The sequence below is a fragment of the Hetaerina americana genome, unplaced genomic scaffold, assembly GCF_022747635.1.
Source record: "Hetaerina americana unplaced genomic scaffold, ioHetAmer1.1.p SCAF_1, whole genome shotgun sequence".
NCBI lineage: Eukaryota > Metazoa > Arthropoda > Insecta > Odonata > Calopterygidae > Hetaerina > Hetaerina americana.
In genome coordinates this window covers 47331520-47357689 of record NW_027286069.1, presented here as the reverse complement: position 1 = coordinate 47357689, position 26170 = coordinate 47331520, and the positions used below count along the sequence as shown (strand labels likewise).

Genomic DNA, 26170 nt, shown 5'->3' with positions numbered 1-26170 from the left:
TTTCATTTCATCTCCAAAACGATGAAGTCGGTCGGCTGAATAATTTACTGTTTGGTCAGTTAGTTTAAGACAGATAAAGTAAAATATAGGGAAATGCATCTGATCCGCAATAAGTCTTTTGTGGCATAGTTATGAAAAACGTTAAGGAAGTATCAACCTCCGACCCGCGGCCAATAATAAATTTGGAGACTATGACGACAAACGTAATATATTATGACCATCTTTCAATTTTAAAAATGGTATTAACTGATAAAATATTGAATAAATTCATATTAATTAAACATTAAGGGATATTTATCACCATATATTTCTAAAACAACACAGTTAACTAAAATTTGCCCTGCTACTCCACTATTTGCGACGTATTTTCGAAATGTCGGCCACTTAAAAACCCGAATCCTGTGAGAATGATGACAAAATGTAATGACTAAAGAAGAGTGAAGCTGAACATTTTCCTTGCTCTAACCAAGACGTTTATCCATCTATCCACTCTCTGAAGGCCACCGATAACTCTCCGCAGCAGGACCCGGAATCGGACGACTGCGGACCGGAGGCGACTCGCTCCCTTCCCTCCAGCAGCGAAGACGACGCCCGCCCTGAGGTCTTGGACCTCTCGCGGGGCCACCTGGACGGACGTCTGCCGTCTGCCAGGCTACTCCTACGGGCCGCCGCGCCTCCACTTCAATCCATTCCGGACTCGCCGGTACTGCAGCCTGCCGGAGGGAGGGGAGACGCGGGAGGGGGCGGAGGCAGCGGGAAGGGCTCGGGGGGCCCGAAGGCAATTGATCTCAGCGGGAACAGACTCGGATGCATCGGCGTCCCACAGGATGGAGGATCGCCCGCCGATGAAGAAGTGACACCGGAGGAGGAGGCTCCGGAAGGAGGAGAAGGTAGGAAGCCCAATTCCAGGGGCAGGGCCGACGGGAGTGGAGCCACACTGTCCTCCCCTGCCCATCCGGAGGTCTCCGGAGGGAGCCTTTTGGTGGTGAGGCCGGGGGACGGTGTCTGTGTGGGCGGGCTGTCCATCGGGTCGGAAGAACCGAGCGAAGAGGAGGAGGACCTCAGGGTTCTACTGTCCGGGGTCAGGTCCCTCCGGCTGTCAGGCAACGGCCTGTCGTCGGTTCCTAAGGCGCTTCTGAGGCTGCTAAGGGGAGCGGGGGGTCCACCACCTTCGCCCCCTCCCACCCCCAGGAGATACTACCACCACCCGCGGGGCAGGAGGCAGGGCCTCGCCCAGCAGAAGGCAAGGACCGCCGTCGGTGGGGCCACAGTGCCGCTCGTCCGGCTCGACCTGTCCGACAACCTTCTGGAGGAGCTGCCGGAAGACATCGGAAAGCTTCACTCGTGAGTGATCTCTCCAAAAACCCTTTGCATCCATTTAATTTCAGGGACAATGACCGATGGTGAAACGCAAGCGTCGAAAGTGACAGGTACTGCGCCTGGACATGTTCCTTTTTCGACGAAGGGAACTTACGGTCTACCTTGCGCTACTGGCCTCACAACCATACGGAACTATATGAAGTTAAGCGTGTAATGTGCTACGGCATGCCACAGAATGCCGCCCGGTCCATTACTGTATCTAAATTATGCGTAATGAGGGGTATCTTGCATAATACTTTTACCCTATACAAGGATTTTTGGGAAATAAGATTACTACCGTTGCCCTGGAAGACAGCCATTGAATACGAGTATGACTCCAAACAGTCTTAGTGGCTTTTAGCTCGGCATTTTATTAGATAATCAATACTACCTAATTTTAAAGGATATTTTATTACGACTACTATCTAATGTAGAAACTTCTTAGTTTCCGCGCCATTTTTTGTCATGACATTGACAGACGAGTGGTTCAATCATCTCTTTGTATACTGGCGTTTTAGTTTAGTGGCTCAATCATCGCTTTGTATACTAGCTTTTCAGTTATATATCGCAAGCGAGCCCATACGATGTCGTTTCCGTACTGCTGAAGAAATAAATGCCTTCATTATTTAAGGTTAGCAATACGTTTTGATCTCTGTCTATTCTATAAAAGCTCTTTCCTTTCTCATTGGTTAAGCTTTCAAGTCTCTGATAAGTGATTTTCACCTACTTCTTGATAGCAGAAAATTGGTCCTCGAGATACCGCTTTTCTTTCGGGGACGAGATGCATTCCCCGAGAGGAAGATTTAAACGAAAGCAGTATGATGATGTTCGGCCATTGCCCATGCATGTTCTTATACACTTACGTACGAATGAAGAGGAAAATCACGCAACTCAGTCTGCTAGAGAGTGGATTTATTTCTCTTTATCTGAGCGCACGTGCATTTCCCCCGTCCATCGTAAAACCTAAGCGTAATTGCCCATGACGTGTATGGAAGTTCCATCCCCTTCGACATTTTTCCTCAAGGCCTTTTCTGATTATCTAGTTAATACAGTCTTTTGAGGAAAAAACAGAATAAAATCGAAGTTTTTATACTTGTATAAAGTTTTCCGTCCTCGACCTCGATTTGATCTGAAATAAAACCCAAAGGAATATACAGTTCTTCATAATCAACGAATCGGAAAATAATTTCGTTTCGCAAGTTTTCATCCGCTGACCTTGGGGTATCGCCAAACTACGACCGTTATATCTTCCAAATTAATTAATACCTTAGCAAATAAAAGTCGACGTGGATACATTTTTGAGTGTAGGGGATCGGGATGGTCCGGTGGCTAACGTACTTGCTTCCTACTCACGGGACCCGGGTTCGAATCTCGGGTGCGGCAGATATTTACTAGTGGTATCCCAAAATCCTATTTGAGGTGCTCCGTGGAGAGCACTTTGAGTGAGAATGCCGTCCGTCGGATGGGACGTTAAACTGTGGACCCCTCGGCGTCTTTCATTAAGGGTAGGCTGATACCGACGCCGGGTTTCTCTCCACCCTTTATCCTTCCCTGTCCATTCCTAATGGCACAAATGACCTTACCAGTCGGTCGCCTCCCCTAAGACTACCACTACTACTTGAGTGGATATCGATGTACTCCAGCCCACCGGATAACGTTTTCCACTGCACACGACCCTACTGGATAAGATACACTGACTGATTACACTTAGATCAGGGCGAAGACTTGGCTGGGCGAGAGACGCAAATTCTTAAATATAGAATGAAATTTCAGTAGAGGAATTGAAATCGCCGTTACGAAACTTGAGAACTGCATGCATTCTTGAATAATGTTATCAAGCCTTGTGGTTAAGCGTACCAGAAATGGTGAGCGTACGTGCGGTGATAAGGATACACCAACGCTATATTTAATTTTTAAAATGCATAAGATAGGAGCGCCGGAAGAATCGCAGGGAGCCGCAGAAATTATTAGGAATATTCCTTTAATTATTCTAAATGTCTCTGGCACAGATGGAGTCTGCGATTCATCCCATTAAAAATATTAATTAAGGACTGAAGATAGAGGCTGTGATTTTTTCCTCCTCTAGACAGCTTAGGAACTCTCTCTCTCTCCTCGATTGCTATCAATGTTTACGTAATGAAGCTAGTGCAGGAACTCGCACGTTTGAGAAATAATAAACGTCCTGCCTCATCCCGAGCTTTGACTGCTATGCAATCTCTGCGACCGAGCGGTCGGCCAAGGGGAACGAATGAGTTTGTTTGAAAAACGTAAACGGTACCGCAAAACGTATCTCTTTCGAACCTGAATCAATGTGCACATCAAAGGTCTTCGATAATCAGTTAAAGTAGGTTTTCAACCGAGGGAAAAACTTTCCAAAGACAAAAAATCAAAAACTCGATACGCGAGGAAATGATCTGTCTAATGATCCATTTAAAGAAATAAAAAAATATGAATATTTTGCCCTTTGGTATTCATCGAGGTGAGGTGGGTACCCTCGTCTCCCTCCGAGATTATTTCTTTCTCCGAAAGAGCGGAACGCCTCATTTTGCGGAATAATTCAGCGGGAGAGCACCATTTCTTTTCTTTTGCCATCCCTCCTCTCACGTTATTTCTCTGACTCACTCCATCCGCCACTCGCAAGTGGAAGGGGCATAAAAAGGAAACAAAATGGAAGGCGCGTGGCCAAAGTGGTGGCACCTGCCCAACCTCCCTCCATACCCCGCCCCCCTTCCAACCCTACCACCCCCGCCCCCTACTTCCCTACCGATTAAAACGGCTTTCCTTCCACCCTCGACCCACTCTCTCCTCCCCATCAATCTCCGGACCTCCCCTCTCCACCACACCATCAATCCCCCCTCCCACCGTCGGCGAGGCGAAGGGAAATGCGTCGCAGCCGTTGTCTTTCTCTCATCGGTTTGGATATAGCACCCGGTCCTCTCTCTCTCCATTGGTCGTGGAGGGGAGAACGGGGGATATGAGGCCGTTGTTTCGTACCTCGACTCACTGCTATCAAAAAGCGGCGTCGAGGTCTCTCCGGCAATCGGGTCGGCGAGCCGTCGCCCACGGAAGCGGATTGTGAAGAGGAGTTGGAAAATACCCCGAGAGAGGGAGGGCGTGAGAGGTGGGCGGTTGAGGAAGGAACGGTCTGGAGGAGGGGTAAAAAAATAAGAAGTTACTTGGTGGAAACGGCAGTGGATGCGGAGGTCGCTATCTTCCGGAAGGATCTTTACGCCTCCAGTGACCACCACTTTCCCCACGGAGAGCCGCCGCTCCGCCGAGGCCTCCGGTCACCCTCCGCTCCTTCCCGGCGGCCCACCTCTCCCTCTCCACCTTACACCCCCACGGCTTTCTCGCTCCTCCTACCCCGCCGGCACATATTCCGCCTTCCTCTCTCGTCCCCTTCCCTCTTCCTTGGCTAAGATTCGGACATCGCCCCCCGCTCTCGCGCGCACGCACCGCCGCGAGATGCAACCCCATTTCGAGCGAGGGGGGTCCTTCCGAGCGCCCCGATGACGCATCGCTAGTCACGCCCCACACTCGGGCCGAACCGGAGGGAAGAGAAGGAAGGCTCAGCCGTCGCGGTTACGTAGACCCGAGGGATCCCGTGGCCGACCGTCACCCCGCCGCCACCGGCGCCGCCGCCGTCCACCCGACCCTCTGGAAGGAGGCGCGGAGGAGGAGAGAAGAGTGGAAGTGGAGGAGGAACCCACACGTCCCTCCAGTCATCGGGACCGAGGGCTGCGAGTCAGGGGATTTCAACGTCTGACACGGACCGTCGTTCCCATTAGCGGGTGAAGGGAAACCAGAGTGGATATTTTTTCTTCGCAGAGCGTTCATTCTGTGGAGTTCTAACGGGCAAGCTCAAAGCGCGATGGAGAGAGTGCGGTGGTGATCCTTTATTACATTGTGCGCATAACTTTGGATCGGATTGGAAGTTCTGTTGATGGTGCTTGTTGAAAAGTGTTCGATGCTCGTGGTTTGAAACGTTTTGTGAGTGCTCTTCGTCGTGTTCCTTCAGTAATACTACCAGGAATATAATATCCGAATGGGGAATATGACTCCTGTTAGCAGCGTGGAATGCCAAGGTAATGTATTTAAGTATTTGATTGTTAGTTTTATCATTACTAAAATACACACGCATTCATATTTTATACCGGCCAAATTACCATGGCACCAACCATCCCTTCAAGCTTTAGTTTGCAAAGGCTCACAAGTTATAAACACAGTAATCAACCCGAAGGTCGGTTTTGGTAGGTGACGGTTGAGTTCACCCAGTACTAAGCCCTATACGGCGTGTGAATATTCACACATCAGGGTAGGGGGGCCAGTTCCTAAATCGCACCGAAAACCGAACCTGAAATTTGGAATTTGCATTAGTCACCGAAATGTTTGCCAGCTTGCGACCATAATCAGAGTCAATAAGCATGTAAAATTCGCAGATAGCTGATTCACCCACAAATTTGCTTGAGACCGCCTGTATGTAAACACTGAAATATCTCTTTATTTTCATATTCACCCATAATCGATAGTTGGGGTGAGAACAAAACTCCTATACAGGAGGCTATTTACAACTGTTGCCATAGCTACTACGAAAAAGGGCTCTCGGTGTTAGAGGTAGTTCGCGCAATGCTTTAATATCATAATACATTCTATTCCAAAATGATAATGGTATTCGGAAGATACTGATTTTTCGTTGTTTATGGCTCTGAATTATTTACAAACTCTCCTAAATAATAATTAATCGAATATTTTCGCCAAGAAATATTTTAAACCATAATGGTAATTCTCATTGATTTATGTCATCCTCATGTCGACATATCCTGTAAAAACCTAATTTACTGATGAGCCTGAAGCTGGAAAAACACAACTGTCAATATAATTAGTAAAGCCAGACTTATATTTCTCATCATGTGTTTGAAAACCATAGTTTTCATTTGTATGTCATATAGTATTTATAAGGTGGCTTTACATTTCGGCTCCAACTGTTATTTTGGGAGTCAGAAATAATCAAGGTTAAAAGATGCGAAAAAACTAAACATCCAAATTCTAAATTCAAAGCTGCATACCGTTATCTAAAAATATTACTGATCTTACTACAGATTAGTCCAGTACAAATTTTAAATGCTTCGCCTTCTGAAAACACATCTCATATTCCAACAGAAGTTTTCGCTGCGTTGATACTGTTTGATTGTAGCCCTCGTAGGTAAATATTAACTACGCGGCTTATTAATGAATAAAATGCAGATTACTACTTTTCCTGCGATTGGATGATAATGAGGGAATGGCAACGTTTCATTCAAAGTGATTACAGCATATCTCAAAGACTTATTTTCCACTATTCACCGATTTTTTAACTGGGTGATATTTTTTACTGAAGTGTTTTAATATATAATTGTAGAAACTAATTTGATAGAGGCATGAACTAAGTTTATATGGCCAAAAACCGAAAATTTGGTAAAAGTTTATCTTAGTTTCCAAGATTTCTACCTTGAGAATTAAGATAAACAATTATGACATTGGGGAATAACTAAAAATACAATGATGTTTCGAATTTTTTAATAATTTTTTTAACGTCAATTTTTTATAGATAAGATCTTTTCAGGCTAGACATTACATAGTTGAATAAAATTATTTTAGCTTAGCTTCACCTTTAAATATTTATGTAGACTCAAACACCTACAGTTATCATTTTCTTGAATTTACGATATCTTTGATAGGAATAACGGTGAGCACTTTAACACAAAATGGATGTGATGATTGGTTTTATTTTAATAATTCTCAAAGTGTATAAATTCTGTTTATTGACTCATTTTTAATGGAAAATATTAACGGGGCAGTATCACTATTTTATTATGACTTTTTTCGGGAAAATTCCAAGTATCCATTTAAGTTAGTAACTACGCCCTCTTTCCTCTCATTTACCCTCCACAGTGAAAAATACCGACAACCGTAAACGGTAAAACTTGGCACATGCTAAATCGGAGTACATCTTGCGGTTGTTATTCTACCAGCTGCACTTATTACTGCTCAACGGAAGAATTCTCCCTTTAATTATTTCCACTACTTGTGCGCTGAATGTTCTTTCCCGGTAGACCACAACGCGGAGCTTAAAACCACGACTCAACTCATGCTTTCTCGGGGACGTCCTCACCGCTTCAACAGTTTCTAGTTTCTACACAGGCTGAAAGGGTAATATGGCCCAAGATATCAATAGAGGTTGAAAGGTATCTCTATCTTATAAAATCTAGGGCATGTAGTCTCACCATATGCAAGCGGAAGATGAAATTGTGGATGATTTCAAATAAAAGAGGTTTAGGCAGCTCCTTTGAACTGAGTTTTCATTATTCAGTCGCAGGATGACTGCAGTTTTCCATTCATCCGGCTGAGACTTGATAGCTTCACTCCTGTAAATTACTTTTAGAATTATTTTCCTCCTGACTCACGTATTTTATGGACGAAATAGATATCATTAGTTCGGTATTGACGTTTTCGGGTAGAATGTTTGACCCTTAAACTCGACCAGCGGGCCTCAGACTCTTTTAAAGAGAGTAAGAATCCTAACACTCACAACCTTTCAACATACGAAAACAAAAACTCCCCGACCTTCATCTCAAGTAACCGATCCTCTTCAAAAATCTCTGCGCTTGACACTAAAGTCAATGTAATCTTTTACTCCGTGTATGCAAAACACGCCCTGACACTTTTGAGCTGTTAGGAACACATTTTAGTTTCAGGAAAATATTCGATTGCACCATTTTAAATCCATTTCGTTATCATATCTATCTGACACATTTAAAGAAATAAATTAACCACATTAATCGGTAATTTTCGAAACGCCGACTTCACTGTGATAAAGGAGCATTCTCATTTGGTCAATTGAACAGCTTAAAATCGGAGGGAGATGAAAGGGTTTAAGAAAATTTGGTTGGGCATTAATGGAGCCTCTCTTTGCTTAGTTGTAGTTTTGCGTATTTTCAGTCCACCAGACGTATATTTTAATTGAGTAAATTTGTTTCATTTTAATGTCGAATGAAAAAATGCATATGTATTTTGAAGTTGCAATTTTTTACAGACTTATTAATCGGTAGAATTCATGATAATATTATGATTAAAAGATTATAGAGAAATATAGTGATAAGATTGTAGGAACAAAAGAATTAAGGATATATTTAATATTACAGTCAGCAATTATATTCAAATATAAATAAAATAATTTTCGCAGTGATTGATTACTCTTAAATGCATTTTCTTTTTTGTAAAGTGTGGAAAAACTCAAAATTACTTTCTTCAAGCTAAGATTGTCGTCGAGTTAATTACAAAATTCTCATTTCTCAATGATATTAAGTTTCACTGAGGCTCCATTTAGCCAGTATTGAATGCATGTTTTAAAATATTTAAAAATATAAATAATGGCCCATTCCTCTCCATCCGTTTTCCTTTTTTCTGCTCAATTGCTTGCTATTGACAATGTTGGCACATTTAATTCTAATATGGAAACGAAATTAATAAAATATTTACTTCTTAATTGTTCAAGCCAATTTATAAATGGTTGGCCACAGTTTAGAACATCCTTGCGTATTTATCGAAGCTATGCATTCATTATACGGTGAAGTGTTTAAACTACAATGGGAAAAATTATACTAAGCTAGAATGGGTATTGCCTAATACTCCTCATTTGAGTTTACAGAGAATGTATAACCGCGATTCTCGTTTTATTGCTGCCATTTGAGGGAGTCAATTTTTTTATACTTAATTGAATCTGCAACCAAATCGCGAGGGCAGAATGTTAAGAAATCAGTTAAAATTGAAAAAGTTCCGAACTTGAATGAATTAGGATTGAACATTCGACAACAATGATATAGGAGTTGAGAAAAGAAGTCTATCGGAGCAGCATTGATATTATGGCAGCAATTATTACATTAATCCTCAATAATTTCTAACACTACAGTTTGGTCAAGATTTATTCCTTATCAGTCACTTGAATGCGTAGGCATTGGCATTGCTGATTGCAGTAAATACTTCTAATTTCACGACACAAACAAAAACCTTCATGTTCGCTGCGATTGTCCTGGTTTGATATCGTTATTTATCAGAATTCCAGTTTCGGTGTCAGCATCTCGCGCCAATTGGTCCGTGTCACGTCTAGAGACGTGATGAGGGGGAGGGGGGAGGGAAGAAGAGGCGCGGTTGCAAAGAGAGAGACATACGAGGGACGGAGAAAAGGGGAAGGGGTAGATTGACGATAGGAAGGAGTGACGGCGAGCACATGGAGCGGAGGAGCATAACTTCCCACGTGGCTAGGATACCCCGTTTGCATTCGAAACTGAAAATTTGGAGAGGATCTATTTTCCAACCAATGAAGACTAATATTCTTGAATCTGCGAATAAAGTATGGGAGTTCCATCGAATTATTCGAAAGTTTTTTCATGCTCGGTACATATGTTGAAGATAGAACCTCGGAAGTGACAAAGCAAATAAAGGCCCTCGCCTATTTTGTCCTCGATACCAGTGGAAGGCTGGTCAAGAGGTAGTTTGAAAAGATGTAGCTGAAATGTTATCGTATAATGTAAGGCAAATCGACGCGTCAGAGGCAAAGGGACTTCAGCAATCAGAGCGTGGGGACCAACCCCGCATGCTTACAAATTACCCTCTGCCCATCAGTGTTAAAAATGAGAATATTTAATTTTCTCAAACACTCTGAACCTGAGAAAATTTTTCATACCTATATCACTATAATTATTATGAATAAATACGTTGATGATTAGATAATGATGATAGACTCCACTGATAGTTTTTTTTAACATTCACATACCAATCACTCCGCTAAAAAGTCCATTAAATAACACGGTCAATTTTACTTTGTAACAATCAATCCATGATGAGAATCTCTTCTGATATTCGCGTATAATCAGAGTTGGTATTTACTAGTATGAAATGTTTTTCGTCGACTTTCGTGAACGCGTGGTGACACACATTTAGTCTTCCATTTACTTCTCGTGTGAGTTTTAAGAAGATGCCAAAGACTTCAATTATTTGCCATCGTTGGATTTCTTAGAAAACTGCACTCTTAGTAAGCTCTGGGTACCAGAAATCACTGGGAAACAGCAGACACTACGAGGATTTGGGTAGCACGGTGAAAAGTCACAGGGCTCTTCCCTTTCCTAAATGGTGTGGTTGGGATAAGAAATAAACAATGATAAAAGACATATTATCCGTTTCTATGACTGATGTATCGTATTTTTCGGACGCCCTAATGTTACTTCATTTCCTTTTCAAGGATCCTTGAGTAATAATGTTCATCCATCAAAGAGTAACCAAAACGATAAACTTGCCGTCGTAAGAACAAGCTCACATGCTCACGCATTACAATCACTTATTTTAAAATGCCGAACGACATAGTGATGATAATGAAATGCAGAAAAAAGAATCCACCTTTCAGAACATATTATTGTAAGTGTATTTAAATCGTGTGTCTTCTGGTCATAACGAAAAGGACGCTTTCCCGATTTGTTCATGCTAGGAGAATGGATGAGCGTCGCTTCTATGGCAAAGCAAATGAGTAGGAAATGAATGATTTGATTGAGAGCTCAGGGTATTCAATTTGCCAAATGCTGTCCAAGAGAACTAAAGAATTCACTTATCTTTAAAAAGAGCATCCGTGGAGCAATGTATAATTATGCGATAGAGGAAAAAATAAAAATCCATGCAAAGGGCCGTAAGAAATAAAATAGCAAAGAGGAGTTATTTTGCTGAACCAAACCACTACAAAACATTAAGTTTTGCACATTTCCGATAGGAAAGGATATGTAGTGTCAGCGATGACATTAAATCTAGGAATATCCCACATGATAATTGAATAAATTTATCCAGAATCCAATGAAAAAAACGTAGTACGTGAATCCATTGCCTTCTCGCTAGACTGTCGTCCTAAAAGGTGGGATAAGTTTTTCTCCAAAGGCAAAGCACAACTGTCTAAATAGTCAATATTTACCGTAAAATTGGGCCAAGTGTCCATTCCAGAACAACTTGCCGTCTGGAAGCTTGGAGAATTTTGTCCTCCACTCGGGGGAAAAAGACTAATCAAGCCAAGTGATTTAAGAAAGAGTGAGGGTGTCAACGTGTTTGGGCGAGTGTCAACATTTTACGGCAACTGTATTAGAAATAAGGTTAACTTAACTTCATGAACAAAGATACGCATCAGAATATAATGTCGGATAACGTTTATGCATAACGGAAGTCTCAAATTACCATTCATTTCCTTACAAATATTATGCAAGCAAGTCAAACTAAATAAACAAAATTCAGACTTGGAGTACTAGTAGTTTTTCAATAATCTTTAATTTAAAAAAAACAACCAAAACGCATGAGAGGATCATTAATGGATTAAAAATGTCCTTCGACTTAATCGTAAATCTTTAATAATCCCCTTAACACCTGGCTGTCTCACCAAATGTCCACTAGATCAATGGAATGAAAAGTAAACTGTATGAAATTAAAACAAGAATGACGGATTTTAGATGATTTAATGAGGGGGAAAATTTATTTAATGTTTTAGATTATGAAAACTAAACGTGTACTTTGAGTGAAATGTGATGAGGATAACGCTACCCCCGAAAAACGAAGCAACTTTTAATATATATTTGTAATTATTTATTTTCCGTCATGGCAGAGAAGGTAAGCAAAATGAAATAAACAGTTTGAAAAATCAATTATTGGTATTTTTCCGGAGAATATAATTTTCCATTGGACCTAGTCATCTTATTCCTTTTCTACGAGAGAATGGATATTGTTAGCTGTTCCACTTATTTCTACTTGGTTTATTAGATCCCTTTCATCTTATTAGGATCTCATTATAGTATAACATATATACCTGTCTATAATATATCTTTTTCTTATTTTCCTTGTTCGCATGCGATCATTATTAATACTATCGGTAATCTACCGGTTAAGGTAGGTTTTTGATGGACACGAGCTACCAAACGGTACAGCAACAATTCCCTTTTCTCGCAAGCGACATGCAGGTATAATTTAAGAATCCTCTCTCTCCATTTATAATATGCGCACATCAGTTCATGACAATACGATGGAAGCATTATATGACAATTGATTTATCGAACTGAAATACCCTTTATACGGTATTCATATTTTTACAAGTTAGATTTTTGAAACTGCATTGAACAATAGGGAATCACAGTAGCATTATTTGTCTATGGACGATTGACATAATACGTATGCTTCAGGTGCTGGTCAGATGGGCGAAGTTTCTTATTTCTGGGTATGGGTAAGAGAACGGTAATCGATGATATAGGTATAGAATTCGAGACGAAATAGTTTTATGGATTTCTTTTACTGATTTAGAAAACCCCATTTGTACCGTTATTTGATCGATTTCTCCTTGATGAATGACTGAAAATTCTGAACTGGTTTCTCACTTCGACGATCTGGGCTAGATTCCCAGAGGTGGCGTGTTTTTGCGTTAAGCCTCACCCTTATGGGAATCGTGTTTGCACATCGTGCAGAGAGACATGACTATTAGAAAGAACGAAAAAACTGAGTAAGGTATAAGATATTTTACTTTGAATAGCCCAACAGAAAATGAAAATATCGATTGATTGATATTCAGTAAATGAAAGAGTAAACAGTAAAAAAATATCTAAATGGCCGAAACTTTATTTTTGCTGAATAAGAATCTTCACAAGTCTTGTCCGAATTACGAATTACTTCGTCATAGAGGTATAAACATCAAGTCGATTTTGGACTTTAATTCAATTTCATGCTGTCTTTTAAGCCACTTTCAGTATTTTCCGAGTTTATTTTGCTCACTTCAATAAAATAATGGCTTAAGTATCACACTCAATTGGCATTATTTCTGGCCAAAGTAGATATAAACCGGGATATTTGCGTTATAGTTTTACCCACTCCCTAATTAAGACCAAAAAGCAGTGGCCAGGCCTATGAGAATGTACAGTATTCGAATATCGTATCTTTTTTTGTGGTATGCATTTTATGCTAACTCCGGTGAATCGGTGTTTGAGAGATATCTAATTCAAAACCCTTTGGGAACTTCTTCATTTAACGTACCAAAAGGCAAGCTAACTAAAGAATTAGGACTGGCTCTTCTCATGGTGTTCATCATGTTAATATCATCAAATTCAATAAACATTTTTTCGGCCTTATTTTGATTAATTCAAGGTGCTACGTATCTACTGGCAGATATTTCCAACTACAAATGGCTACATAAAAAGAAAAACGAAGGAAAATGTTCATTTGCCGCATTGCTATTGCTGGGATCGCTAAATTATCGAATCTAGTTTAACCCGCGACAATCCTGACTGAGAAGACCAGATCAGCATTTTTTATGATTCATCATGAATTCAATCAACAAATGTAAAATATTAATCATATTTACTTTTGATTGTTTAAAATTCTGAAAATAACCAAATTATCAGCTACGTATATGAATAGTAAGCACTGCTGATCTCCAAACAGTGAACGAATCATCATGAATGTTTGTCGAAAGGTAATTTGGTCTCAATCTAAATAAGATATTTCTCTTCTAAGGTTGGAGTGGCTGAGTGCCGAGGGCAACAGCTTGACCGCTATGCCCTCTGCCCTACCTCGGCGCCTGCGCTGTCTCCTCCTGGGCAAGAACCGCATACGGAGCCTGGGTGCCGATGGCGCGGGTGGAAAACTCACCGACAGCCGAAGTGGGAGCGGAAGGTCTCGGAAGTCCAGGGTAAAATCTTGATCAAAGCGCCGTCAATTGTTCTAACTCTTTGCCCAGAGCCTTTCTTGGTAAACCTGAAAACACAGTTGCGCCTTAAGTAGAACATAAAGCAGCATATTGATCCATATTGAACAGAGCTAACTCACGAAAACTACTAGCCATTTTCTAAGAGTTTGTTGGTAAACTTATTACAAACCAAGAGAGAGCTTTCCCGCTTTCAGACATTTGATTCGCCCTTCGCTTCACGGAAATGTAGATGCATGGAACCAGCGAGTCGACGAAAGTTTGGCATTTTTGCCTCAGATTTTTTTTATGAAAGAGTAGTCATTCAAAATTTGGTTCACAATTTCTATCTTCCTTTTGCACTTTATTCAGCCTCCTCCCTTAAAAGTCAATCTATTATCCCTCTTCATTTTACCTAAGTGAGTTGGCTGCATTTTGTTTTTCGGGACGTGAATTTTACCTTTCTCTCAAATCCCCTGCCACTCTTAATCATACCCCAAGAATTCTCCACCCCTTCAATGTGCGTCTACTAATAACGTATGAATTTGAAATTCAAATGATAGGCATGGAGAAAACTATATTTTCAGGTCATAAAATCGCAGTTGAGCAGCATTCACTCACATTTGATTAAATTAATCGGCTTGATTTGAAATAATGAGGTCGTTTATACAATGCCACGCATGTACACATTTTTATTCCAACTAGCTTTCTCCCTTTTAAACGCTATTATTTGTATTTTTTTAATCACGTGATAAAATGAATGTATTCTTAAATAAATATTAACAATACCAAATACCTAACTGCAAGTAATTTTTCTAGAATTAGTCTAAGAACCTAACTGTCAAACTTGGGGTGTCTTGGCATGTAATACAATGATAAGGAGCAAAATTCCGATTGAATTTAACAAATATTAGGTGAAAATAATCATATCATTTGATGGGATTGAAAATTATGCATAAATTTTACTTTCAAATGCCCCAAGTACAAGCCCCTTGTATTAATAGAATGAAATCCACTACTCAGTTCGTGTAAGTTCAGAATACTCGTACCTATCCGTTGAGACAGAACAATCGCACATGCACACACATTCTACATAAAACTTATCTGTACGTCGTGTTTCACTGTACAGCTTACCTGAAGACGCTGTAAGACGGTGACACTTGTTGTACCAATGAATTTCCGGTAGAAGGGTATGATTGTAACTTATAAATGAATTTCCGAGGTTGTACTTAGGAATAGCTGATAAGCACGATAGTCAATCATCGGGCAACTACAACCTTCGGTGGTCGTTCTACCAAGAAAATATTTCCCCGCCAAAATGCACCGGTTCCGACCAAATAATTCATTTTATTGCACTTTCACATTTTTCAGAATACTGATACGCATTCCTCAATTTAATTTTCTTGTCGAGATTAAAAAAGAAAGGAGACTTAAGGATTTAAGAACGATTGCGAATAAATTAGGGAAAAAAGTCACACAATTTTTATTTTTAGATAAATTACCTCTGACAAACTGAATGTAATTATGTCTAAGCAACATGCTTTTTGATGGCACTACATATATAATTTCAACAGGACTAACTATATAATTTTCGGCTGTCTTTATGGTTTTATGAAGACATCATTCAAATCTCGATTCGTATGTAACTTTATCGATGAAGGACGAAATGATTATTCCGATGAACTACATTCGTGGACGCAGAATATGTTCAACGTGTCACAGAACGGTATGCATCCCACAATTAATGCTCCTAAGTTTTTAACTTTAACGTCATTATCAAAGTTTATCAACCCTAGGAATGAGAATTTGATGTTTATCTGACGTGTGATGTTCATGAAGCCTCACTGGTGGTCCACCACGCCAGCTTCCAGCGTTTCGATTATAAAGTCAGCCATCGAAACGTCGTCTGACGAATTCCTGACCAAGTGGAACACCTAATATGACTTCACCCCAATTCCTAAGACTAGATTTCAGCAATTATTCCAAGTAATCCTGTTCTCGACCAACTTTTCCTTTTCATTGCACCTTACATTTTCAGTTTCACAAAAAATTATTTTCTCATTAGGCACCCTTTATCCTTCCCTCTCCTTGTCAAGGACTTCCGTTTTATGCTTTGTCCGCTCTCGGAAATATTAATTCAATATTCCGTCGACCTATATATTTCATTTCAAATCACCCTTCCGCAACGCCTCATTCCCAATCATTCCAATCATGTTTAATAGAAATAACTCTGGATCCATTTCCGCAAAATCTTATTACTACAAAAGCCGATCCGGGAAAAACATTACCATCTCCAATCATATTTTATCTGACTGATATGATTTTGTATTGCATACAATTCCAGCGTCCCGAACGATTTTTCTTCGCGATTAAACTAATTGACAAGGGTTCATTTTTACGGGCTATCGCCGCACCCCTGGAAATGAACCTATTTCTCTACTACCCCCGTGCTTTTGGGGAAACCTTTTTCCATCGACGTTTGACTGGGACCGAATTTCAGGACTTCCGCGGCGAGGGTGCAGAGGAGGGCGAGGAGGAGGAGGGCGTGGAGGAGGTGGACGTGAAGCGGAAGTCGGGGGTGCGGCGCCGCTGCTGGGAGGAGACCAAAAGGCCTGAGGACCACGAAGTCAGCCAGCTCTCGCCCAGCCTCCTTGAGAAGATCGATCTCCGGAACAACCTGCTGGACGGAGACGTCGTGCTGGGAAATTACGAGGTCAGCCCACGCCACGTAGTTTTAAAAATAAGCAAGTCATGAAACCGTGAGCAAAGGACAAGACCCTGACAGGACTCTGGGTGGTAGTAGGCCATCGCCAAGGTTCTTGGTATATAGGGTATCATAGCGTCTTGTTCCACAGCCCTCCCTTTCCACAGATCCCTGATACGTAGGCCGGAGGTGATTTCCCGATAACCACCCCCCAACTTGAACTTAGTCCCCTAAATATTCGAGCATACAAGTTGTATGTATTGATTTGGCCCCTAGAAATGGTCTAGCTGCTAATATTGAGATACCGGGTACTCTTACCCCTGAAGTCATTTCATCGCTTTTCTATAGAAATAAGCGTCCTCGCATGTAATATTTTTTTTCAGATTAATTTCATCCATACATACACATATATTTCACGGAGTTATTTTACGTTTCGGCGGTTAGGCCACCACCGTCGGTTGTAGCAGGTGTAGCATAATATATATAGGCATGTATATATCACCTATATATATATTATATATATTATTATTATTAGGTAATCTACCGGTTAAGGTAGGTTTTTGGATGACATAATTACTAATTAAATAATTTGTGACCCCTAGCAAAACACATCCTACTTTACATCTATATATATATATATATATATATATATATATATATATATATATATATATATCTCACCTATATATGTATATATATCTCACCTATATATGTATATATATTTATGTGTATATATATGCATATATATATATATATATATATACACAAACACTCGTGCATATTTATTTATTATTTTTAGAGCTCTTATGAATTTATTTCCACCCTAAAAACGCTAATAGATCAAGACAACGTTTTGCCCTATGACAATTCTGTTCGGAGTGGTTGTCGAATCTGTATTCGCTGGCCCCCTCGCTATTCACAGGCCCAGCGGTTACGGTGTCTTAAGAAAAAATCGTTGCAGAGAGCGATTTCTGAACACATCCTGTATTTCTATTCAATATGAATTGCTTTTATTGTATCCTCTAACGCAGTAAATTTTGCGTACTCTCTGCCCACAAATGGACGCTTACAATGTCTATATCTGGGATATTCAATGAACTGAAATTGGAGGGTTCTTCCTCAGAGAAGATAAAAAAGAAACGCGGAAGCAAATGAAAGACGAGAAAGAAAATCGCTCAATGTGATGGACATGACAGACGATGAAGCGATGAAATTCACACGAGATTTTGCACAGCAAGAATCAATCAAACATTTAAAGATGAACAATTTTGAATGGATGATACAATTCGAGGAAGGTGTTCAATTCCGGGGTGCGCTCGACCGAGAGGGAGTGAATCCGCCGGAGGGGGGATGACTCGGAATCTTGGGGCCGAGGTCCTCCTAAGGCTCGCGTTGTGCCGCGAGAGCCCACTAGACGCGTGCACGCAGAGGAATCACGGATGACTCGCCATTTGTGTCGAATTTCACTTTGCTCCCTCTCCCACCGCTGTTCACCCTCGCCTCCCCCCGCCCAAACCACTGACGACTTCCTTCTCCTTGGAAATAACTCGCGATTACAATGTCAATTTCGTGCATCAGCGTGAATCCATCGGGAGGCATCATTTCACTATTTCCGGAATCATTTTGAAGATGCAGGAAGTAAATGCCTACTCCTTTGCCTTCTATCTCGAATAGTTGTCGCTGGCGGTAAAGGCGGCTTGGAGAGGGGAAGTTGATTGGGTGCCGCAAGGGCAAAGAGGACGCGCGATGCCCAATATCATTATCACGGCTTATCAGTCCGAAGATTGGTTTGTGGCAGCTCTTTAAATCATCCTGTGCCCTGCCAATCTCTTCATTCTCTCATAGGTCCTAGCCTCGACTTCTCCCTCACCTGCTTCTCAAAGTGCATCCTTGGCCTTCCTCTTTAATTCGTCTGCTCTTTAAGTTTCCTTCAAATATGGTCTTCAATAAGTTATCGTGCTTTGGGATGTTTCCCATTAGTTTCATTCTTCTTCTTGTAATTGTCCTACAAAGGCTTCCCTCTTTATTTCTCCTCAAAATACTCCTCCTTTGCTACTCTCTCAATCCACTTTATTTCCATCATTCTTAATTAGCATTGCAACTTCATCGCCTCCATTCTTCTTTCCTCTGTTCCCCCTTTTGTCCTAATCTCACATCCATAAAGAAATATACTTACCATATAAGTTTCATTTAATAGTCTTTCTTATTTGCAGGTACTATTTGTCATTTGTTGTTGTTCCTAAATGCAAGACTTATTTGCTATTCCTATTGCTCAGGTCCTACATGAATGAATGATTACTTCTTCTATTACTGTCGATCTTTTTGGGTGAAGAGCAAGACCTGGTCCAGCTTGTCTTTCTCTTGTCTTAATCGAAGTCTTCTTTACTTCAACTGTAGACCATTAGGCCTTAATTTTATGTATATTTTTGTTAAAGTTGTACATTTCACCCACTTATTCATACTAGCTAGTATCCTTTTCATGTTTTCTATCGTCTCTGCTAGTGTATCTATGTTGCCTGATAACTGGATGGTACTTATCCGATCTCCATGCACCCATATGCCTCCTCTTATCTTTTCCTTGATCCCATTAATATTCTTCTCAATGTGCAGATCAAATATCAATGGAAATAATGGTCAACCAGCCTTGGTCCTTTCTTTAGATTTGCCTCTTCTCTGTTGTCACTGAAATTTATAACTTATGCCTGCCTTCTCTTTCGGACATGTATTAACTTCCAGTTATCTTAGTCCATTTCAATCTTATTTATGGCACTCAGCATCATATTGCAGTCCATGCTGTAAAAATCTTTCTCCAGAATATTGAATTCTGAATAGTTAAGTTGACATTTTGGCGTCACATTATCTATGATGAGCCTGAGAAGAATACAAGCTTTTAATGTTTCTTTATATCTTTTAAACCTTAACTAATCCTCTATTCAATGTTCTTCTGCTTTCTCATCCATTATTCAAATGATTATTATTTCTATTAACTTTGATGCATGGGTGATCAGACTATTTGTTGGAAAATTTTCACACTTGTTTGCCATTTCCTTTTTTGTTAGATAAAGCTGTGTTCAACAATGCAAAATTCATCAAGGAGACTTCATTATAAATGTAATATGCTGAGAATATCTTAATCTTGATAAGAACATACCTTCATTATTAAGTCCAGTTTCAGGACATAGAAAGCCGTACTTGATGGTGCATTTTAATGGCCTAACCAATTTTCATTTATGAAGATAACTTATGTGAGAAAAAGGGAGTAGGATGGTATAAATGCCAGAATCAAGCAGTTTTGTATGTAGAAAAATTTTGCAGGGCCAAAAATCATAAATTCCTCCCCCTTTGCTTTCACAATAAAGGTGTCATGTGCTTGAAAAAATGAATGTTCTTGGTCAAAATCACTGGTCACTTGTTAGGTTTGTTCTAATTTTGCAATGTATTTATGAACGCATGAATTCAAAGCAAACATTATTGTTAGGGAATAACCAATATTTTTACTTAGACTTCAGTATTGGAAAAATGAAAATTCACTCATTTGATTTAGATTGAAAATCAATTGAAATATTTATTGAATCAATCTTTTTATTCTTTAGCTTTCATTCATCAAAATTCCAATTTACTTTTATCCATTTAGTTTTCATGTTAATTAACCATTTTGATATTCCTGTCCAATTTCCTCGATTAGCAAAATCTCTCAATAATTTCTGAAAAGTTACTAAATGGGTAATCAGATTTAATATATATTTTACATGAATAACTGATTAAATTCAGTTTTAAACCAGTAACATCATTTGAATCAATAATTCCTTATTGTTTCAGGATTACCATTAATTCAGTAAATTGATTCACATGATATAATTAGAATTGACTCATAAATTTGGATTGCTCACCACTAAGAATGAAGGTGAATGATTTTTTGTGAGATGAGATACATTAGTAGACAACAGCTTTTGTTGATCCCCTAAACATTCTCATATAGCTTTTCAAGTATTTGAATCAACAAAGTGATCCAACAAACCTCCTAAAAGTGACAGAGAAGATGAACAGTCATAATATCTATATTGTGATTTAGTAAAGGTGAGGATGGGTCGGCAAAGAAGAGGCTATCAAGAAATATGTCATTAGAATTTCAGTTGTGTCTTTATATACTTTCAACATTGACATTATGATGACTTATTTCATGGTAATTCTGTAAAACAAATGAAAGAGACTTGACTATTATTGTGAATTGTTATTCATTCATTGATGAGAGAACTACCCTGCCATCACAGCTCAGAATTTGAGTACTGGAATAGGGCCAGGTAATTGGGAACCAAAATTAAGAGAATGATCTGTTTTGGTATCAGTGCACCCATGTAAATCACTCCATTCCTAAATTTGGGGACTCTTCTGAAACTACCATATCTCACATAGTGATGAAGGAGCAATCCAAGTATTGGCTAATGTCTGAACAGCTTTGGCCACAGGCACATTATAGCCTAGCTCTGCAACCAATCTGAGATGGGTAGTGTAGGTGAGATTCACCCTGAGGAATATCCCCCATCCAATACATATATCCCTTCACTAGGACACTGGGATTTTATTGGATACACATGACTCCAGAAGGATGAAAAATTAGGGCTTGATGTGTAAGTGGTGAGTATCATTTTTCAATAAAGAGCTATGCAACTTGTCATATGAGGGTAAACGATGCAAGGGTATGCAATATAGGGTATGTATGGATACAACGCTCATATGCAAGGGTGAAATGTTCAAATCTGCCTGTGTTGATAAATTAGCAAAGAATTAATGCCTACTGGAAGACTGATGCCAGGCACAAATTGCCATGCCAAACTCTTGATTGAGATTCATAATTTCTTGGGCTTTTTTCTGCCCAGAATAAATAATGTATCGTATACATACAAAAATATACTTAGGAGTTCATTAATTATTAGCCTACATTTAAGATTTCTTGAAGGTCAATTTTACCAGACTGGTAAAATTGACCTCTCCCACTAGTTCTATATTTAAAGGTCAATTTTATGAGTGTTGCCTCTGGGCACCCTGAGATTTGCTCAAGTTACGCAAGCTCATGGGTGCCAGGTCTCCCAGGGAAACCATACAACTTTGAATATGGAAATTAACTGGCCTCTTTGTCCTGATTTTGTAGCTGTAAAATATGCTTAGTATGAGTGAGATGAGCGCAATCCTCACCTATAAAATCAACTCTCAAGTTACTTTTAATGGTTTGGTCATGTTTTCAATAAAAATTGGAGTCATTTCTACGTGGTATCAAGTTATCTTTAACTATATCAAACCAATTGCGGATCTCTTCCCTTGTTTCACTTGATCCATTGTTGCTTTACTCATTTTTTCAGTCTATTGGGATTAAGTAGTCAGTATCCTGGCCTTTAGATAGAATATAACTCTCAGTTTTATTTCCTCTCCCTATGCTAGTTGGACTTTGTGACTTCATATTTTAGTGTATATTCCTCAATTGTTATGCATGTTTCATTGCCATTTAAAAGCCTTTTAATCTCATGGATCAGTTGAGCTCTTACAGTGCATTGCTCTGTGTGCAACCCATTATTCATGGATTTCATAGTAAATTGTGTAAACTGGTTATTCTAGATCTGATGAGGATATCCTCAAAGCTCAATAGTAGACTAGTGGTTATTATTCATCAACCAAAAAGTTTATAATTCTATTACCAGACCATAGAATCCTTTCTCACCACCGATCAAACTTACAATCTATTAGCTTATATTGTATGTGAGTCATCATAGGTTCAATTTTTTAATGCATGCACTAACTGATTAACAATATGGTACATATGAATGTTCTTCACTTATTGTTCAAGCAGGGATTACCTTGACCCCAGAATTACCTTTCCAGCTATGTGACTTAAGCCTGGACGTACAAAACAAAGTGCCAATACCAACCTATGTTACCAGATAAGTACATACGTATTTTTCACAAAACCATGGCTTTTCATTAGTGGTTACCATCATCATCATTCCATCACCCAAGTGGGATATGGTCACACAAAAAACCCTCTCAAAATGGAAATACTGAGATTCATATCGCTTTCAGAATACTGTCTAGAGCTTAAACAGTTTCAGTGTTTGCAATGTGATGTTTTACTCTCTTTTGTATGGTGAATCAAGGATTTCATTATAAATAGTTGAATTTTCTGTCTTCTACATTATTTTCTAAATCCTCCATTTGCACATATTGCCTTACTGTGAGATTGGTGCTATGTATAAATGTTTCATTATCAGTCCATTACCCACAGGATCACATATGGTTCAATATATTACATTGCAGTGGAGTGCCCTATCAATATAAGGCACTGGATATGATGACATGCTCCTTCACTGTGCAGCCCAGAATTGTAGGACCAAGTAGGAATGAAGCATATGGCCTTGCTGAAAGCCATGATATTGCTATTTTAATCATCACCTTAGTTACCAAAAATGATATCTGAAGAGTTATTACTACAATTCCTGATCTGTGAGATGTGGCTTCATTCTTTGTGCAACTTGGCATACATACCTAACACACCTAGAAGGCTAATTTATTTTATATTTTGTTAACTAGACTGGAAGACTATTATCATTCAAGGCTAGTAGCTGCCCATGATTAAAATTTTACTTTGAACTTGTTCCTTCAGTGTGGAGTTGGCCTGCCTCAGATTCTGCATGGAATCCCAGATTATTGCATTATTATGGTTATCCACTTTTCAATTGTTGGATTGTTTTTGTGGGGCAGAAAACTAGGAATGGTTCTGTGATGATTGCATAATAGTTGGCCCCTGCCTACACAAGTTCACTTGCAGTTGTCTTGCCATATTTTTTCTAGGGATGCATTTATAGTTTGAAAACAAGAAAAGTTTTATTTTGCCTTGCCTGAATGCCAGAGTTTGAGGAGAAAGAGGAGTTATATTCTATCTAAGGGCCAGGATACTGACTTCTTAATCCCAATAGACTGAAAAAATGAGTACAGCAACAATGGATCAAGTGAAACAAGGGAAGAGATCAGCAATTGGTTTGATATAGTTAAAGATAACTTGATACCACGTAGAAATGACTCCAATTTTTATTGAAAACATGACCAAACCATTAAAAGTAACTTGAGAGTTGATTTTATAGGTGAGGATTGCGCTCATATCACTCATACTAAGCATATTTTACAGCTACAAAATCAGGACAAAGAGGCCAGTTAATTTCCATATTCAAAGTTGTATGGTTTCCCTGGGAGACCTGGCACCCATGAGCTTGCGTAACTTGAGCAAATCTCAGGGTGCCCAGAGGCAACACTCATAAAATTGACCTTTAAATATAGAACTAGTGAGAGAGGTCAATTTTACCAGTCTGGTAAAATTGACCTTCAAGAAATCTTAAATGTAGGCTAATAATTAATGAACTCCTAAGTATGTTTTTGTATGTATACGATACAGTATTTATTCTGAGCAGAAAAAAAGCCCAAGAAATTACGAATCTCAATCAAGAGACTTGAATTAACTTTTCTGATGCTAAAATTCTTTGTAGTTCTGTCTCTGTAAACTTCAGTCATTTCATTTTTTATGGGTTACAAAACATCATTTTTCTTACCAAATTCTATTGTTCTGGCTATGCTACTGACCCTAACCTATCAAATCAACCATTGGAATGACCACTGTGCTGTAAAAATATAATAGTTACCATTAAAATCCATTATTTTGCACTCCAATAAATGCAAGGCTACTATAAAGAAGATCAAAGAAGGCAACTATGACATTATCATATTAATCAATACTCATATAATCAAACCATTAACATTGTTAGGAGAGAAGAGTTTGAAGTGTGAGAAAATGCATGGAGAGGGTAGACATTTTTGAAAAGGTGGGATGTGTGGAAAGAGAGATGTTAGCAAAGGCTTAAGTGCATTTGATATAACTCAGGACATATTTTTCCTTTTCAGTTCTAAACTTAGAATTTCTTAAATTACCAAAGGCATTTTGGAACAACAAATATATCTATATAAAAATTAATCAAATTCTTTCATTGCAAAAATTTGTATTGTGAGGTATTTCAAAATAGCCTAAATCCACTAAGCTATACATTTCTCCCTGCAGAATCTTCGGGAACTGGATCTCAGTGACAATGACATAGAACGGCTGGATGTTAGAGCTCTCCGGCATTTATCTGTGGTACAATGTGCGAGAAATTCACTTGTCCACCTATCTCTACCTGGTCACAAACTCACAACTCTTATTGCATCACATAATAGTAAGTATGAGTTAGTGTATGTAAATATAACTGTTCAAGTCTCTCCATTTTTTTTAATTATTAAGAACAAGCTTAACCTCAGAATCTAGTGATAGCATTGGCACTGTATGAACATAAGTGAGTGATAGAAATTTTGTTTGACCAGGAAGAATATACAAGTATATCTTTTAATTTTGAGTTAGTTCAGAGCAAACAGGATGCCGAAGAGGTAGAGCAGTATACTTTATGAAAAAATGCCAACAATGTTCAAAAATAGGGTGGAATTTTGGCAGATTAAAAAAAGAGGAGTGGAAAAATTGAAAGACTTTTCTTCTTCTCTTTTTCTGTTTACTTACTCGAGAGAAAACATTTTTTCAAAGAGTTTCTGATTTTGTTTTAATTGAAAAAACAAATAATTTGTTCAAATCTGTCGACCCTTAACTCATATATTGAATGTAATACACTTTGTGGATTAGCACCATCTGGATTTTGAAGAGATTTACTGGAATTCTTAATTAAAATTTGTACCCAAAAATCATGAGGGATAATAGGTAAATGGAATCCTTTAAAATTGATATTACAATGGGGCTAGTACAAACTGGAAAATGCACTTTTCTTGGTCCTCAAAATCTTTTGATGTAGTTCCTACAAATATTTGGAGTATTTGAAGGTAAAATTTCAATTATTCAAGATATTCATATTTTTAACAGATGTAGCCATTCACAAGGAATAATTTTCCTCCTGAAAAGGAATCTCTTATGATTTGTTACACTGAACTGAGAAAGTGTCCATATACTTCAATGCAACAATTTCAATGCCCCGTCGAGTGCTTTAGCCAGTTAAGCTATCAAGGTGTCCTCTTAAACTGTGAAATATAGCTTAACTGGCTAAAGCACTCGAGCAGACATTGAGGGATCTGGGTTTGAAACCCAGTCAAGGCAAATGATTTTTACACGCTGAAATTGTTGCATTGAAATTCACATTAGTGGATGACTCCATTAAAAGTTACTGTTGCGGCATCTCCCGAAGTTTCTTTGGTATGTGTCCATATACATTTAAATACTATGTTTCTGGTAGATTTATGATTTTTCATTTGATAAATATGATTAGTTGAATAAAGTTTGAGCCATTAAAAAACCTTAAATAAAG

At 39.1% G+C, this 26170-nt stretch overlaps 1 protein-coding gene across 1 annotated transcript in view; it reads left to right on the top strand.

The window, feature by feature from the left end:
- Positions 1-26170, top strand: part of Phlpp (PH domain leucine-rich repeat protein phosphatase) — a 67345-nt gene that overhangs the window by 23926 nt on the left and 17249 nt on the right. The window contains exons 6-9 of the mRNA XM_071596311.1: positions 500-1344; positions 15219-15234; positions 16590-16802; positions 24889-25042. Coding sequence (XP_071452412.1) covers positions 500-1344; positions 15219-15234; positions 16590-16802; positions 24889-25042 — 1228 coding nt within the window. The remainder of the gene's footprint in view (positions 1-499; positions 1345-15218; positions 15235-16589; positions 16803-24888; positions 25043-26170) is intronic.